This window comes from Lucilia cuprina, chromosome 5, assembly GCF_022045245.1.
Source record: "Lucilia cuprina isolate Lc7/37 chromosome 5, ASM2204524v1, whole genome shotgun sequence".
Classification (NCBI taxonomy): Eukaryota; Metazoa; Arthropoda; class Insecta; order Diptera; family Calliphoridae; genus Lucilia; species Lucilia cuprina.
The window spans coordinates 34329802-34348204 of NC_060953.1; the positions used below are offsets into that span (position 1 = coordinate 34329802).

Genomic DNA, 18403 nt, shown 5'->3' on the forward strand with positions numbered 1-18403 from the left:
AGACATTGATACTCTGAAACAAATTCATTGCCATTGCATGTTTTCGGCGATACGAATTGGGAACAGTGTTATTCCATGTATAATATCCTTCAAAGTGATCAAGACTTTTGCATTCAAGAAATCCATAAGTGCCATCACTCCACTCTTTTTTAATTTAATTCCTAATTCATTTAACTTTATTTTAATACCTAATCCTTCACAGCCGTGTTGCGATAAATGGAGATGAAAGTCCGATAATCCATGTGAATAAAAACAAACTCTTGTCTTATTAACAGATATCGTAATTTGGTCTACCAAATACATCTCTAGGTAGTATTGTCTAATCTACAGAGACCATTTCGTTGTGGAGTGTAGTCGATCTGATAGAAAGTAAAGGAACTGCGATTATCAGAAAACTGATAGCTCAAGTTGTTGAACAAAGTTCTTGTACATGGACTGGTCATGTACAAAATGAGTAAGTCATAAAGAAAAGGCGGTGGCTGCCTCTAGCTTACCTTGTGGTTGAACAATTGCTATGTACTCACGTAAAGGATTCGTACTTCTGTATCTATCTGCCTGCACATGTTCCAAGTAAAAATGGTTCCAAAAAATCCTATTTTTTATTAGTTTTGTTAAAATAGTTTTATTCTTTGGATTTTTTGTTTAAATCCACAGATTTATATTATGATTCAGAATTAGTCACTGCCAAAATCGGATGAATGTAATAGACAAGAGTCGTCGAGCTTTATTGGTTATAAAAACTTATGAATTTATGAATAATTGTCCAATTCACAATCGATGTCGTATCGTTGTATGTCATACAATTTTTTATATACAAATACAAAACAATTATAAAAAAACAATAAAGAATGTTAAGTCGGGTGTGGTCGACAATATGATACCCTACACCATTGAGTATGTTATTTTTCTAATGATAAACCGAATTCATAAAGATTCATAAAGATTTCTAACGCACATTTTCCATGCAAAATTCCTACAATAAACCATTAATAACTTTATTGAGCATTTATGAATATAGGGAAAAGTATTTTACATTAATTCCGAAATGTTTTAAAACATTTTTGCAAAAAAAAAATGATTTACTTAAAGAGTGGTTATATGGGAACAAAGGTTCGACCATTATGAAATTGCGATCAGAAGCGTGCACACAAGGTCTACATGGACACACGGACGGACATAGCTTAATCTGCTCAGAAGATGATTTAGAACCGATTCGTAATCATTTAGGTGGGCTTAGGACCAATATCAATGTTACAAACATCAGCACAAACACATAATTTTCTCAACACTATAGTGATGTGGGATATAATACGACATACTACGATACAACAAAACAACAACGATGGTGAATTATACAAATTTTTTAAAATTATTTTTTTCTTTAATAAAATGATCTCAAAACTTGTTGATATACAGTGTATCCCAGCAAAAAAAGTGTGGAAAAAGATGTAGTATTTTCATCAGAACTAGTAGCCCAAAGTGTTTCAAATTCGGGTAAAAAACCTATGAATTTTACATTAGCGTGTCATTGGAGGGATTTTGTTCATTTTTGGCAACTCTGAACTACATCTAATCTCAGTTTTAGAAGCAGTAAAAATACGATATTTGGATATCAAAAATAAAACAAATTCTCTTCATGACACTCTTATGAAAATTTCAAATATGTTATTTGTAATTACTTTTCTACATCTATTTTTTACTTTTAAATGGGTTTTTATTTGTAAGGAAATATTTGGTTTATAAAAGTGAAAAGTATGTAATCGCATTTTTAGATGCGATGAAGATGTAGTTTGAAAAGTATTAAATTATTTTTTGCTGGGATATTAATTGATATATTCGGAGTTTAAATGCAACCTTCTAATATATTTTTCTATATTTTCTCAATGTTTTGAATAATATGTATGTAAAAGTGTTCTCATATTATCCAATTCTTTATGAAATTTTAAAATTTATTCCAATTACAAAAAATAAAAACCAAAATTTGTGTAAAAATAAAAAATGTTTATATATTTTTTTCTTTCTTTTGAATTGAGTACTAATGATTACATGAATTTGTTTTAACTATTGTTTTTATAAAAAAAAAATTCAATAATTTAAATAAAATTAATTTAATACTCTTAACTTAAAAACACAATTTTCCCTAATAAATGTAAAATACAAAGTTATTAGCTAAAGGAAAATATATATTGCATATTTTAGAAAATGTTTAAAATTTAGAAAAAACTAAATAATTTTATACTAATAATTACATTTAAAAAGGAAATTGTGTTTTTTTATTTTAAGATTATTATAAACAAAGCAAGATTTAAAAAAAATCACAATAAGATTTTTTTTTAACTTAAAAAAGCATAAATGTTTATAAATAAAGAAATAATTAAATACATGTTATGTATAAAATATAAAATAATTAAAAGTTTTGAAAAAAAACAAAATATATTAAAATTATAAACAAATCTTGCTTTATTATTAATGAATTAATTAATTATTTAGTTATGAATTATAAATATAATAAACCTGATCGGAGCTGTGTATAACAATTTATTTTATATTTTTAAAAAAAATCTTACTAAATGCATGATATTCTTGTTATTGTTATTTTTGTTGTTTCGTATAACTCATGCAATTTATTAAATTTTATGAATTTTTATATATTTCTTTAAACTACACTATGTATTTAATATTTTTTTTAAAACTGTCTTTTGGGCAAAAAAAATCTTGTTCAATTTCACAAAATTTATATAAAAAATATATTTTGGAAATCTTATTTTTTTTACAATAAATGTATATGTTTCATACGATTTATGTATATGTTTTTCTATTAAACAGTTCTAGAGAAACAGATTTTTATATTAAAAATAAAGGCACTGTTTCATATTTAATAATTTTTTAACTATTTTTTTAAAGTTTAAGTTTGTTTTTTCTTTAATTTAAATATATAAAGCGTGCAAATTTTAGTAATTTTTTTAATTAAAGTTTTTGTTTTTTTTTTTGCATGCACATTGAAAAGTTGTAAATTGTTTCAAATTTTGTTTTCTATAGATTTCTAACAAAAGTTAGAATTTAATACTTTCGTTTATGTTATTAATATACAAAACGAAATGTTATTAAAATTTTCTTATTGATAAAGTTCAATTAATTTGTTTTGAATTTGCACAAAAATACTACAAGTTCTTCTTCTTTGCTATTTTTTTTCTATTGAACTTAAAAACTAAAATAATAATTTTCTTAAATTATTTTTGTTTTGTATTCATTTTTAGATTTCTTATGTTTTTGTGGTGTATAAACCAACGATATCCTGTATGGCGCTCATCGAACCAAATACTAAAGCGGTTACACCGCATATAGTTATGAGAATATTTTTCCATACAATCCAGTTGTAGGCACCAAAACCGGTATCCCAATGGGTAACCAATTCAATGAAGACCTGTTAAGAAAAGATAGAAAACAAAAAGTAAGTACAAATTTGGTTTGCTATAAAAAAATGAGTGAAAAGATGTTGTTACTTACGGGGAATATCAAGCCGAGAATGGAAAAGCAGAAGGCACCAATAAGACCCATAAATGGTGCTATTGTAGGCACTGAAACGGCTAAAACGACAGCGGCGGTAACCAAAACAGTTCTGAAAAAATGAAACGGAAATATTAGAAAAGTTTGTATAACAATAGTTATTAAAACGTATGGGAATTTATCAGTTTTATTGGCTGAAATGTATATTTTCAATATGTTCTTTAGAATCTCATGTTCGTTCTATCTATCTATCTATCTATCTATCTATCTATCTATCTATCTATCTATCTATCTATCTATCTATCTATCTATCTATCTATCTATCTATCTATCTATCTATCTATCTATCTATCTATCTATCTATCTATCTATCTATCTATCTATCTATCTATCTATCTATCCATCTATCGCCCCTCCTATCTATAAAAAATCGGAACAAATTCATTCACGAGGACACCTTTATCTTTATGACTGCACACCTTACTCCCTAAAATTATAACTGGTTCCTACATCTTAAATAACTTGTCTTCTATAAGTTTCAGAGGGACTGATGCAATAAGTCAAACATAATGGATTCCGAAACCCTGACGAAATAACGCTTAAATTTATCTCAAAAAACAAACACTCACCTTAAAACATAGTTAACAAAAGTAGGACGTTTTGTACATTTCTCTTTAATGGAATCCCAAACGATTTCCAAACAAACATAGAATTGAAGACCAAAAGTACAGAAAACAGCTAAAGCGATCAACACTTTAACAGCTTGGGCAGGCCTATAAACAAAAAAAACATAAAATTAATACAAAGTCAATCAATAGAAATATTTCACACTTACCATTCATCGACGGGCAAATTTAAGGTTATACTTTCTTCTGTAGAATTACCATAACGCAAATAGCCCAAGAAACCCAAAAACATATAGATCAATGTAACGCCAGACATACCCTGCGACAATACACCACAAATGCCCAAAAAGTGACGTGGATTTTCCATGTTATTCTCCAATGGCATCACAACACCAATAGCTTCCATGGCAAAAATGGTAATGGAGAAGAAGGCTGGCAGTGTTGAAACATGTATATAATCTCTAGTCTCAATCGAGGGTAAATCCATAACCAAATAATAGAAAGTAATGCCCAAACCTAAGCCCATGAAAACATTGGCAATCATGGAAACGGGGGCAAGATATTTCAAATTGGGAATCCATGACAATAGGATAAGAGGAATGAGCAAACAGGAAATGAGTAAACGCAACGAGACTTCATAGCCTAACCAATGTTCCATAACCTAAACGATAATAAATCGAGGGAAATTTAATGTTAATTAAATTGTTTATTTATAATTGGCTGAGTCAGTACACTACATACCTGTTCGAAATTCTTTGCTACAATAACAGTGTATACGGAACAAGTACCGAAATATGTGAGGAACAGACCAAATAATATGGAGAATTTTGCAATGGGTGCAAAACCGCGACACCATTTGGGACCATTTTCAAATGCAACTTCAGCAATTTCAGCAAAACTCATTTTTGTACGTCTGGTTTTGTAATACAATTTATGACCACATTTCACCTGTAAGTGTAAAGAAAATTATTTAATTATTATCATAATATTATGTTAATATGTAAATACATATTAATAAAAAATGTATGATAGTTATTTAAATATATATGTAATTTGACTTCATACATACATAATTAATTATTAATTTATTGATATTTTTTATATTTATTTCAATCGCCAACAAGATGAAGGTCTAAGTATGACTACTAAATATAAAAAGGATAACAAATCATTAATAGAAAGGAGAGGAAGAAAGTATTTTCGAATTAAGGTTTCAAACTGGGACGGGTCCTGCGATCTTCAAATTAGAGCAGCTGGGTTTGTAACAAATTGTAAAATTTTGCTTTTTTTTCTTATATAGTTGAATAACAGAGACCTGAAGTGATATCCTTTGACTTTGACTACAGGAAACAAAACTGACAAGTAACTACAGTGATTTGCCTGCTGCGTTGTGATCGACACGGTCCAGGAGACCAAACTGACATGTACTACAGTCTTCAAGTTCTCCGTAAAAAGAAACCAGAAGTAGTTTTGGATGTATTATTTACAAGTTATGAAGCCATTTCCAGCGACCTCAATGCAAGAGACCAGTACCCTAAAGTTCTAGGTATTGCAATCAGATCGGTGAAAACCAAGCAGATAATATCTACATTCATATATCGCCAGTCAACTTTCAGGTAACTGTCTCAGTGCCAAGACCTTACTAGGAAACAGTCCTTTTTTCGGGCATTATCCTGATTTTCCATGTATATTAAACATTTTATAAATTATCTACTTAATTGGATTTGTAAACTGTACTAGACCACATTAAAAACACACTGTTTTATTTCCCGGAATGAAAGAACATCTCCAAAGATTTCCAACTATGAAAAATTTTTGGAAAATTTTTAAAAACTTTTGGAAAATTTTTAAAAATTTTTGGTTAAAGTTAACAGGTTTTGGTTAAACATTTAGTAAAGGTTTCATTAAGTTATCGATGTAGTACAGGTGATCTAGTGATTAGTATCAGTATCTTAGGTCGGATTTCTGACTACTCAGTTAAACTAGTCTTATCTTGCTGTTATATTAAACATGGAACAAGTTTAGGCAGATTTTAACCAATGAATGTGTTTTTCAGTTATGGATTTAAGATCAAGAACATAAACAGTTAACAGCTGTTTTTTGCAAATATTACTTTTATAAAAAAAAATTTTTTAAATAAACATTTAAAGGCGGGTTTCTTACTCCTCAGTTAAACTAAGCTTTACTTGCTGTTATATTGAACTCGGAACATATTTAGGCGGGCTTTAACCGATGATTGTGTTTTTCAGTTTTAGATTTAAGCTAAGTTAACTTTGTTAGTATTGCCAACTTTTCACTCAAAAAACATAAACAATGAACAGCTGTTTTTTGCAAACAATATTTTTATAAAATGGAAAATTTTGGAAAAAATGTTAAATAAACATTTAAAACAATAATAAATAAAATGAAACAAATCAGAAAATTGAAATTTACTTCAAATATTAAGTTTTTGTTCTTCCGAAATCATTGTTTTATTGTTTTTGTTGATTGTGTTTTCTCACTTATAACTTAAGTTTAATTGGCCAATAACACTCAGTTAAACTAAGATAATAAGAAAATTTACTGATAACTGAAAAACACGAAACATATATAAAACCAGGTTTAACCAAAGAATAAAGCTTTTCTTTATCAGAAAAACTCGCCCTAAGTATTATCACTATTGATTGCTGAAAAACACAAAACATAGATTAAACTAAGTTTAAACGTAAAGAATATAGATTATCTTTATTAGAAAAACCCGCCCTTACTAGTCAAATTTTAAAATATGTTTCAAGGTATTCTTAAAATATCACACGCAATGTCAACATATTTTTTTTTTTAATTTAATAACGGTTTTCTTTTAATATATTAAGTATTTTTGTTATTATGTTTAAAGCGCCAGTCTGCGGTATTAATTGTTTTAATTGAAAATTTTTAAAGATCGCCAAAATGTGTTTAATTGTGTAACTTAAGGTCGAATGTGAAGAAAAGAATGCGCACGTTTTTTTTTAGAATATGTCACCAATAAACAAGCAACTAAAAACGAGCTTTTAAGTAGTAATTTATAAAAAAACACGCACTTATGGAAAATTTAAAAACTGTACTTTACAAAAAAGTTATTAAAAATTTTTATCATTTTTTTATAAATTATGAAATGTATTGAAAACGTTTTATATCCAGCATTTAAAAGATAACGTTATATCAAATATTGGTCGTAGACTCACAATAAAATTATGATCTAGGTCCTTATTAGATTTTAAGGTGATCTTGTCATGTTTCTCAGATTGTTTGTTGAAAACACCATAGGGTTTAAACGAGAGGAGTGATAGATATAAAATCTTCATAAATGTTCTCCACTTATAGATAGTTTGTTTGATATTGAACAGGATCAAAATCGGACCTTATTTGACACCCGGAAAATCTCTCTATTGTTCATAAATCGTTTAAAAATAAAAATAATTTTTTATTACAAATTCTGCACTTAAGCTTTAAAACATGATCCACAATTGGCTCAAGTTTTCATAAAATACCCTCTGTCAAAAATCTGCCTGAAGTTCATATTAATATTGAGGTCTTTTAAGGGATAGAAATGTTCTACTAAGGAGTGAATTTGGTAAAAAAGAGGGAAACATTTTTATAAAAATGCAAAAGATCGGATGATGAAATATCGTAAAATGTCCATGATGATGTATAATAAATGTTCCTATTTACCAATACATAACTGCAGTGTGTACAGACGATAGCGGTAGCAATTGTAGCAAAAATACCCATTATAATACCGGAGTACATAAAAGCAATGGGCATGGAAAGAATACCAGTTCCAAGAGAGGCTTTTAGCAAATGTGTTAAGGTTTCATTATCTCTAAAATAAACGAAAAAATATAATAATAAATTAATTGACAATTTTGGAAATAACATTACAAAAAAACTTACGTAGTGGGATGCTCATTTTGACGGGCCAAAAAAGGATCAAAATCGGATTGAGTTAAAGCATGTTCGGCATCTTTGCGAGGTTGAATTTTGTATCTAAAATAAAAATAAAACAAAGGAAAATGTTATTTAAATTATTTTAAATTGTGAATTAATAAAAATTACAAAAGTTTTTCTTAAATGTTTATTATTATTTTTTTTTTTTTAATAAAATTTGTTTCAAATTTTCAACATTTACTAATTCTTGTAAAATTCAAAATTATTTAAATTGTGAAAAAGCAACTAAACATTATAAAATATATTAATCAAATTTGTTTCCTGTATTATTAACAGTTTCTCTATGTTTCACTGAATCAGATCCTTTTGCGAAAACATAAAAACCTGCCTTAATTCCAATGGTTCACTTAAAGGTTCACTCATTTTAAAATTTTTCTTTTCAATAACAATTTGATTGTTTTTACTGTTATTCCAGCTCCAATTGGAAATGTGCGACCGTTTTGTAGGCAATTTAAAAGACAACTGTTTTTATGATCGTTTACAGCAAAGCTTGAAGTCTTTATTCTCCAAAAAGTTTAGTTTTACAGTGAAATTCTTTTTTCCATTAAAAGCACCAACAGACAGCAATAACTACCAACAAATATAACAACAACAATATGTAGTAGTCACAGCACACATAAAGTACTAATCAACATTAATTGTTTATTGTTTATTTTTGCAACATTAACAGTTTTATTCTGTCGCTTCAATTTGCCCCAACAAAACAGAAAAGGCAGCCACAATTTGTCCCACCAAATACTCTACTCAAATGTACACAACATGAAGTGTGAATATCTAAATATCGGTGATATTTTCTACTCAAATTTACAACAACAGCATAACGAAACAACGACAACATTTTATAACGTACAATCAACTTCTAAATAGGAGAAGTATTTCTGCTAAATCAGCTCAAATGAAAAACATTTGCCGCTTCAGACATTTTCTTTTTTACGTTATTTTACGTTACATTTAATCGGTTTGTGTGAATTATTGGACGACTGACTGGCTTGACCATTTCTATTGCATCATCTTATCATGTTTGCAACTTTCTGGTCAGCGATCGTTTTTCATTTGTTTTAGTGGAATCATTTTTATGTTATTATGACCATTTTAGTAACTATCGCGTTTTTTTTTTCTTTTGCCTGAGTGTTAGTGTGTAGAATTTCTTTTTTTTAGGTAAAGCATACTTTTAGGCTGTTCAATTTAATTTGCTACAGTGGCGTTGTAAATTTATTAATTCAATCAAATAAATATTTACACAAAAATAGAATTTTGAGTGGATTTTTTATTAAAGTTAATTAAGCGTTTTTTTGATTTGTAAAATTAGAAAACGTGTGTCACATGATTGATTTTGGATTTTACAAAAATTTATCAGTGGAATTTTTTATAAAATTATATGAATTTTGGCCTTCGCAAAGAAAAACGGGAAAATAAAATGTTTAGTTGTTGAGTTTCTGTTATAAATTTGGAATAATTGTTATAAATTTTAAGTAAAGGTTATAAATTTGTAGTTTATGTTATAAATTTCGAACACATGGCACCATCATGGAGCGCGAATAGAGAAGGACATCTCAGTTTTATAAAATTTTGAAATCTATCACATTTCTTTCGAAATCTGTCCCACCCCAGGGCATGTTACCCTTATGATCTTCCCCTTTTTTGGTGTGATTGGAATGCGGGGCAAAAAAGCTACCATTTGTATGTTAAATCTTTCGGGTGTGTCAAATGTGGAATGATTTCACTTGGGGCAGAACCAGAGCACTTGGTGTAGAGTATTGTATGTTTCGGACTATGTCTTGTCACGGTTATTGAAAAAGCCCCTTCAGGATGAATTCTAGCGGAAGAGAATTTTGGTTAAAGGACTAATGTATGGTAGATAAAGAGGTGGTTATTAGAGAAGTGGCTTGTGGCTCATCGTTGGAAATGTACAGACATATATATGATAAGTAAATAATGTAAGATTATGTGGACCTCATCCACCCTATAGTGCTAAATGAGAAGTGTACTAGTTATACCATTAAATTTCACTTTCTTGTCAGGGTATAAATACATAAGTAAATTAGTTTCCGTCGTTTTACAAGGATCATAGAGCCTCAACGACATTTTTGAACATGGCTCTATTTTGTGGCAACGCCTTCACTTCTCCCTAACTTTTGTCACTATGATTTACTTCGGCGTCAATTTGTTTTTTGGTGATGTCATTAGTCTGCTTTCTTAGAGTGTGTTCAATCCATCGCCATTTGCGTCTCTTAATCTCAATAGATAGGATTTGTTAGGGTTAACTGCGGTAACAAGTCTCATATCTCATGGATTCACATTTCGGTCTACCGATTACGTCTCTTTGTACTGTTGCCAAATCAAGAGAGACAATGCGATGCGACTGTAAACAGAAGTAATGTTTATCCATTTCGGAAGATATGGGACATCAATGGTCAGAGATAAGATAGCTCAAGTATCGGCGGAATCATGTACAAAAATTGCCACTTGGATTTTCTTCGAAAGGCATAGTGAGTCGTTTCTAGCACACTCTATGGTAAAAAAGTACCACAGTGAAATAGGACGTTTGGCAGATGTTCGGCTTCTGTACATGAAATCTACTACTCGAGCACATGGGTGTGTTAATAGAATATTTAAACTCGCCAACACTTTTAGTCTATAACCATTTCTAAAGATAACCATTTAATTTCGTCATTCCCTCACTTGGCAGTTCTCTAGTTTAATATTTTGAAAATCAATCAATTCTCTAATATTATAGGACTTTGAAATAGTCTATCAATTATTTCATCGAAAACCTTATTTCAAACTGATTTGCTCTTCATTCATCACTGTTGTCATGGACAAATCCCAGACCCTACTTATGACATTGAAAAGTTTGCACACATAAAAACAAATAGAAACTTTGAACTTTGTAAACAAATAGAATTCTTCCTTAAAAATAATAATAAAAAAAAACTTATTTTTCATTATTATCATTAAATGACACTTGTAATTGATTTTTTCTTTTTAATCTGCTATATTATTATTATATTTTAATCTCTCTCCCCTGAGCTCACTTGTTGCGTCAAATATTTCATTAACGAAATGAAATTCACAAACAAGATTTAAAATATTGGTTAAATTTTAAAGGATTGTCTAATTACTTATTAATTTTCCATTAATAATAGCAAATAACAAGTACGTAATAAATAATATCAAACGAAATATTTCTGATTGTTTGTTTAAAATCAATATTTTAAATAAATATTAAATTACTGAAAAAAGTTTATTAAGTGAATAGAGAAAATAACGCCAATAATAGCAATAAGTATGAAAAATATAACATGTTATCAAATTATTAACATTTGACCACTAATTAAAAAATTATAAAAAAAGAAATAAAACACGAAACCTCATAATTATTTTTGTACTTAGATAAGTATGAAAGTGTGTGCAAATAGTTATGTATATACATACATATGTACATAGTTCTCTTGAGTCAGAATTTATTCATAGTTTTGATATTTTTAGAAAATTTTTTATTTTATTTCGTTTTTATTTGCTTAATGCTTGTGCACGTATTTGTTTACATAAAAATTTATGTTTACATTTGAATAACGATGACTTTTTTAATTTAAATCTTATATTTATTTTGCAATATATGTGTGTACACATGTTCGTATTTTCACTAAACTGCACCGAAAAGTTCAGTTGAATAAGTGGGGAGGGTATGCGTAAGTGCTAACATAACGATCAAAGCACTTTATGAATCGTTTAAGTCATGTTCGTCTGTCCACCCTGGCAAACAATTACTATACGCACCAATAAATTAAATTATCTATCTATCTATCTATCTATCTATCTATCTATCTATCTATCTATCTATCTATCTATCTATCTATCTATCTATCTATCTATCTATCTATCTATCTATCTATCTATCTATCTATCTATCTATCTATCTATCTATCTATCTATCTATCTATCTATCTATCTCCACTGGAAGACACTATTTCATTAAATCAAAATTATCACTAAATATATCTTTCAATTCCATCACTACAAATTCTCAATTGAACTCGAATTGTAAAACTGCACTTATTGTTCAATTTTATTTAAAAATCTTGGAATTTGAACCATCTATCTTTCTGTCTATCTTGTCACGCTCACTTTTATTGCTGTGCTTTTTCTCAGTACATCTAACGACAATTAAATAATTTAATAAGTAACATCTAATAAAATATTTCCGCTTCAATACAAAAACTTTGAACAATTAATTAACTTTAATATATAAAAACTGAAAAGAAATTAAAAAGAAAACACTTACTTTGTATTACCGCTTAAACCGTCGCCGGGTATAAATTGTTCCATTTCTTGAGGGGCATGTTTGCCGCCGCTATCCTGCTTAAATCAAATCAAACACAATTTGTTATTGAAGAAATTATAAAAATTTAAATAAAATTAAAATGCTGTACAATTAGTAGCAATTGTTAAGAAATGCACAAAAGAAATTTTCAGCACTTACCGATATATTCACCATGTTGATTTATATTTAAATATTTGTTTTTGTAATTTATTTATTTATTAATAAATAATAGAAGTATATGGAGAAACCGTTGGGTTGGTTGTAAAATTCAATAAATGCTTGCAGCTTTGGTTACAATAATTCTGATGTGACGTTTTATTTATATGTAGAATATTTAAACAAAGATCCCTTTTACTTTTCTTAATTGCAATTTAATTTTATAAAAATTCTGCTTCCTTTTTTGTCAGTATTAGAAGGCGGAAAATAATGTAGAACGGCCAAACTGCAAAGAGAAAGAGAGAGAGAGTAAAGGTTTAATTATTTTTTTTTTTTCAAGTATTAATGAACAATTGATTGATTCATATGGTTTATAATTAGAATGAAAAATGTAAAAAAACATACTTTTTTGTTGTATACTTTTTTAATTAGTCCGTGTTTCGATTTTGCAATTAATTGATTAAAAACAATTCAATTTTATATTAGTAAATTTTGTCTAATGACACAGTAGTCACTGTTTTTGATTATTGCAAAATCATGGTGATTGTGTTTTTTGTTTTTGTTTGTTTTGTTATCAGCTGTAATTGCAATGTTATTCTATTTGTTTGTTTATTTGTTTTTCTAAATAATGTTCAATGTCTAGTTTATTAACAAATTTGCAATGTTTGTTATTTAATTAAGAATGAGGAATCTGAAATATTATTATAAATTACTATACAACTATTGCGTATTTTAAAAATATTTCCTTAAATAAAATTTTAAAGTCCGATCGCGTTATAGACACTATTTGTATAATACATCGTTTGTTACACGTTGTAATATTAACTTGGATCCTAAATCTATCTTTATTAGACTTTAATTATACCCTTCACCTTCGTGAGAAGGGTATATATAAGTTTGTCATTTCGTTATAGACCTCATAAAGTATATATATTCTGGATCCTTATAGGTACCGGAGTTGATTAAGCTATGTCCGTCTATCTGTCCGTCCGTCTGTTTATCTGTCTGTCCGTCTGTGTGTTTGTTAAAATCAGTTTTTAGAGGCCCGCAGATATCGGCGAGATCCGAATCTCCAATAATTCTGTTAGACATGCTTTTAAATCGGTCCATAAATACCGGTGATATGAGCAAAAATATGAGATAACCTCTGGAAATTTCATCAAAAACTGAAACATGAAATTATGTATGTGTAGCCTGGCTTAAGTTAGAAGCCATAAAAGGGATTTTTTTGGTACCTTTCCCGGATTAGACGAGAACAAATCAATGGGGATTGTTTGGTACTTTTCCGTTCTGTAAAAGGTACTTTTTGAATTTTCTATAATAATGAACCCAGAAATATGAAGTTAAGTATGTAGATCCCGGATTAGACGAGAACAAATCAATGGGTATTGTTTGGTACTTTTTCGTTCTGTAAAAGGTACTTTTTGAATTTGGTGAGAACTGGAGAAAGTAAACTTTTTTGTTTTTTAAAAGTACCTTTTTGGAATTTTCTACAATATTCTACCTAGAAATATGAAATTGGGTATGTAGAGTCTGAATTTGGTGAGAACCCATAAAAGGGATCTTTTGGGTACTTTTTCGTTTTTCAAAAGGTACTCTTTTGAATTTTCTATAATATTGAATATAGAAACATGAATTTAGGCATGTTGAGTCCGAAGAAAGTGAACTGACTGTTTTTTTTAACACGACATGGTGAAGGGCACAGCCGAATACAGAACTCTTACTTGTTTTATGTTAACTTACCACGCAAGCTTACAAATAAGGAGTTATCTAAGTAATTACTAAAAACGCCTTCAAGTAGAAAATAATTAAATAGTAAGAAAATACATAACATAATAGTTGTAATTCATTACTATAATTACAGCTACAATAACCTCTTTGAAAAGGAGGTTATTGAGTAAGTACAAGTCATTGTTATGTTTTTAGTGGAATGGTTATGACTTATATTTTCCTAAGAACTTACTTTTCAATGACTACTACACATCGCCTCACTTAAAAATAGTTTAGTAATGACTTACCAATAACTATATAAGTAAGTACTTACTTTTTAACAAATTTGAAAAATTTTGACGAAAAAGTAATACGTTTTTGGTCAAAAACTAATAGTAGTTGCAGTAGACTAATGGCGATCGTAGTAACTACTTACATAACAACCTACTTGTAGGCGAATGTAATAAGTTATTGCACCAATTACCATCACTGTGTTAAAATAACGACTTAAAATGTTACTGTATAAGTAATAAACAATTACTTTTCAATTTAAGTTCATGTTGTGGTTGTTCTCTAAAGAATTTTTTAAACAATTAAATTATAAACTTTTTTTTAAAAATTTTCCATAAATTATAAAAATTCTCTGCATTTTTACAAAGAATATAAAAAAGCACGTGTAACTGATGTCTGTTATTTCGAAAAATGTAAACAAACAGTTCTACGGGTTAATGTCAACACAACATGTAATTGTTATTAAAAAGATTTTTTAATAATTTGTTTTATTGCATTTTTATTCAATAAGCACACTTATGTAAATGAAAAAGTGCTACTTGTTTTAATTCGGATATAAACAATAAATTTGTTTGCCACTTTTTTTTAAATTATATTTCTTGCGATTTTGTAAAAAAAAAATTAATTTAAGGCCATTGAACTTTTTCAAAAAATAAAAGCATATAACAATTTTTTTTGTATAAATCTATAATTAAATGTGAAAGACTATACATTGATTTCACTATACTTTAAATAGATACAAATAGAGAAACTAAAAAGTAAACTACAGTGAAGATCGGTTAAAGCAGACTGTATAAGATAATCATTTCGTTTGGGTAGACAGTAGCAGGATGTTTTCATAAATCATGAAGTTAAATCCGATGTAATGTTCAATTGATTTGCTACTTTTTACCAGAATAAGAGTTTTGACTCGATGCCAGAGCTTTAATTCTGTGGCCCCGACTTTTCAGATAAAATTTGAATTAGATTTATAACTTTATATTTAGACATCTCAAAGAAGGAATAAGATATAGCAAAGGCAATAGGAAGGCTTTTAAATGATTTAAAATTTAAGTCTTAAGACATCTCGAAAACCTGATCAGATTTAGTTTTAATCCTTTAGAAAAGTATACTTTGGTTTATGAGTTAAAAAATTATTGGCCTTTGTATTTTGAACATGAAATATTGGAAAGACTAAGCAGCTTTTGTATAATCCTGTCAATGTAAGTCTGAGTCCAGGCCAGAGCCAATAGGATGAATAGAAGAAGATCATTTACAAGACACTGAGAGCATTAAAAGGAAGACTACATATTATAAGAATTTAATCTCAGATAGCTAAGAGATGAATTTAATATTTAAAAGTAATCGATAAGACTTGTTGGATACCTCTAAGCGGTTTTTATATAATTCCGGATCACTACGGAAGATCTGTAAAGATCTTTGATAGGTAGTTGAACATTTGTTCATAAACAAATCGGCCTTATTCAAAAACAAATCGAAAGTTATATATAATTTATGGAAAATGCCAACTGTGATAACAAGAACGGAAAGTCTAGGTGATTTTCCACTTTTATTGAGATATCTGTTTGTGATCATAAGTAAAATAGAGATAAGAATTTTAAAAATCTGATACTAACAGATCTTAAGCAAGAACTCTTTAATATATATTTTTGTCAATTTAACGACTAACATTTGATTTCAATTTAAGAAATTTATTTTTACAAGGTTTTGCTGTTTTTTTTTTGTTATTAATAGGCTCAAAAATTTCATGTCCAAATATTTAACAAACTCTCAAACATTCAACTGTTTGACTTAATTAAATCAATAAACTTTTCGACCAGAGACTTCAAATAAAAGTCTCCACAAAGTTGAACGACAAACATGAAATAATATTTAATTAAATATCGAGACAATTTATGTTGAAATTGATTTTGACGTTTGGAGGAAGTTTGAAAAATCTTAATAAATTTTTCGTCAATAAAACATTATAATTAACAAACGATACAACAAACTATTTAAATTAATTGAAAACATAGCAACAAATAATATTACAAATTACGAAAAAAAACTAAAAATAAACAAAGTCCAAAAATATTTCATGTTAAATTTTTCGAAAAATGTGTTTGAAATTTGTTTTATAAAAAAAGAATTGAAAAAACGAGTGTTACTAACGAAATACATTAGGAGAGAGAGAGAAAACTTTGGCATGCTTTCAATTAAATACACAAAAATTTTTGGTATTCAAATACTTGGTATTCAAATACTTAACCAAATTTTCTTTGAATTTAAAACTAGCAAAATTACCCAGCAAAAACATAAAACTTACAACATACTTGTCAATGACTATTACGAACTGACTGCATTACTAAGAAGAAGTCTAGTAATGACATATTAAATGGAAGGAAGAATTAGTTTCTGCCTTCCATTTCGTAACGAATCAGCTGATTCGGGAATTCATACAAACTAACGACTTATACCGGTTTCCGTAAACCATAAATGAATCAGCTAATTCAGCACGGAACGGAATTTATATACTAATTGAGCCCTTACTTTTTAGCCTTGATATATTTCTTATAACATTGTTTAACACATTCACACAGTCAAGCTGAGGACTTATACTGGTATCCGCAAACAAATCAGCTGATTCCTCACAGAAACAAAGTACTATTTTCCTCACTATTTGTTGGCGATCGTAATAAGTACTTACCTACTTGCGCCAATATCATCCCCGTGTTAAATTAATGACATAAATATACTTTAGCATTTTAATCCCTAACTTTTGAAGGTAAGTTTTTGCTGGGTAAGAGTTAGTCACTTTTATATTTATATCTTTAACAAAACTCAATAAGAACTATTCGTTTCGTTCTTATTTCTCATAAAATGGGACCACAAAAATTAGTTTTATTTTTAAGAGTACAAACAAATTCTTAAAATCATAAAAACGTGATCATCATGTTGTGGCATCATTTTTCAATTATCGCGCCAAAAAAAAATTGCCTAAAAGACATGTGGTTTTTATTTGTTATTAGTTTTCAAATTATTTGCTGTTTTTTAATTTTTTATGCATAATTTTGTTGTTATTATTTATTTTTTATTAAGTAAGGTTGTTTTAATAAGCTTTTATTTATGACAATTTTTTTAATGATAATTTCAAATAAATAATATTTACAGTAATCACGTGCTTTTTTTAACAAAGAATTATTTGATTTATTGGAGACGGCATTTTTATAACTTTTTCTTCGCTCTTGTGTATACACATACATACTTGGGTGGTCCTAAATATAACAACCTATAGAATGATGCTATATATAACTTTGTAAACGACGGCAGCCAACAGTTTTGTTTAAATATTTGTGAAGTAAACATGTACAAAACTCACTTCTACAAGCCCTAGGCCTGGTTGCCCAGTTTTAAAACGACAACGGACTTCCTCAGCATATTCATGGGGGATAACACATCTACACAACATGTACAAAACTCACTTCTATAAGCCCTAGGCCTAGTTGCCAAGTTTTAAATCGACAACGGATTTCCCCAGCATATTCATGGAGGATAACGTCTATACAACAAGTACAAAACTCACTTTTATAAGCCTTAGGCCTGGGTCCTAAGTTTTAAATCGACTACGGATTTTAACAGCATATTCATGGGGAATAACATCTACACATAAGTATTAAGCTCCTCTACCCGTTCTTTCATCATGGCAACTTTTGAACAGTAACCTAAAGAACTCTTAGGATTGAAAGAATATATATATTTCTAGACATTCGGGCAGCGAATTATTACATGAATCTCATCATATATCTATTATTAACCATACGTGAACCTGATAAATTCATGGGTC

At 28.6% G+C, this 18403-nt stretch overlaps 1 protein-coding gene across 2 annotated transcripts in view; it reads right to left on the reverse strand.

Moving 5' to 3' along the window:
* Positions 1-3250: 3250 nt before the first annotated feature.
* Positions 3251-18403, reverse strand: part of LOC111679551 (proton-coupled amino acid transporter-like protein pathetic) — a 32822-nt gene continuing 17669 nt past the window's right edge. Inside the window, exons 3-11 of one of the 2 annotated variants that reach the window (XM_046951965.1) lie at positions 12583-12865; positions 12385-12458; positions 8046-8138; positions 7824-7974; positions 4875-5081; positions 4343-4794; positions 4137-4280; positions 3508-3619; positions 3251-3424 (exon numbers count right to left, since the gene is read on the reverse strand). In XM_046951965.1, coding sequence (XP_046807921.1) covers positions 3263-3424; positions 3508-3619; positions 4137-4280; positions 4343-4794; positions 4875-5081; positions 7824-7974; positions 8046-8138; positions 12385-12458; positions 12583-12597 — 1410 coding nt within the window. In that variant the 5' untranslated portion in view covers positions 12598-12865 and the 3' untranslated portion in view covers positions 3251-3262. Of the gene's footprint in view, positions 3425-3507; positions 3620-4136; positions 4281-4342; positions 4795-4874; positions 5082-7823; positions 7975-8045; positions 8139-8427; positions 8575-12384; positions 12459-12582; positions 12866-18403 lie in introns of those variants that run through there. The other variant, XM_046951966.1, reaches the window with a different exon arrangement.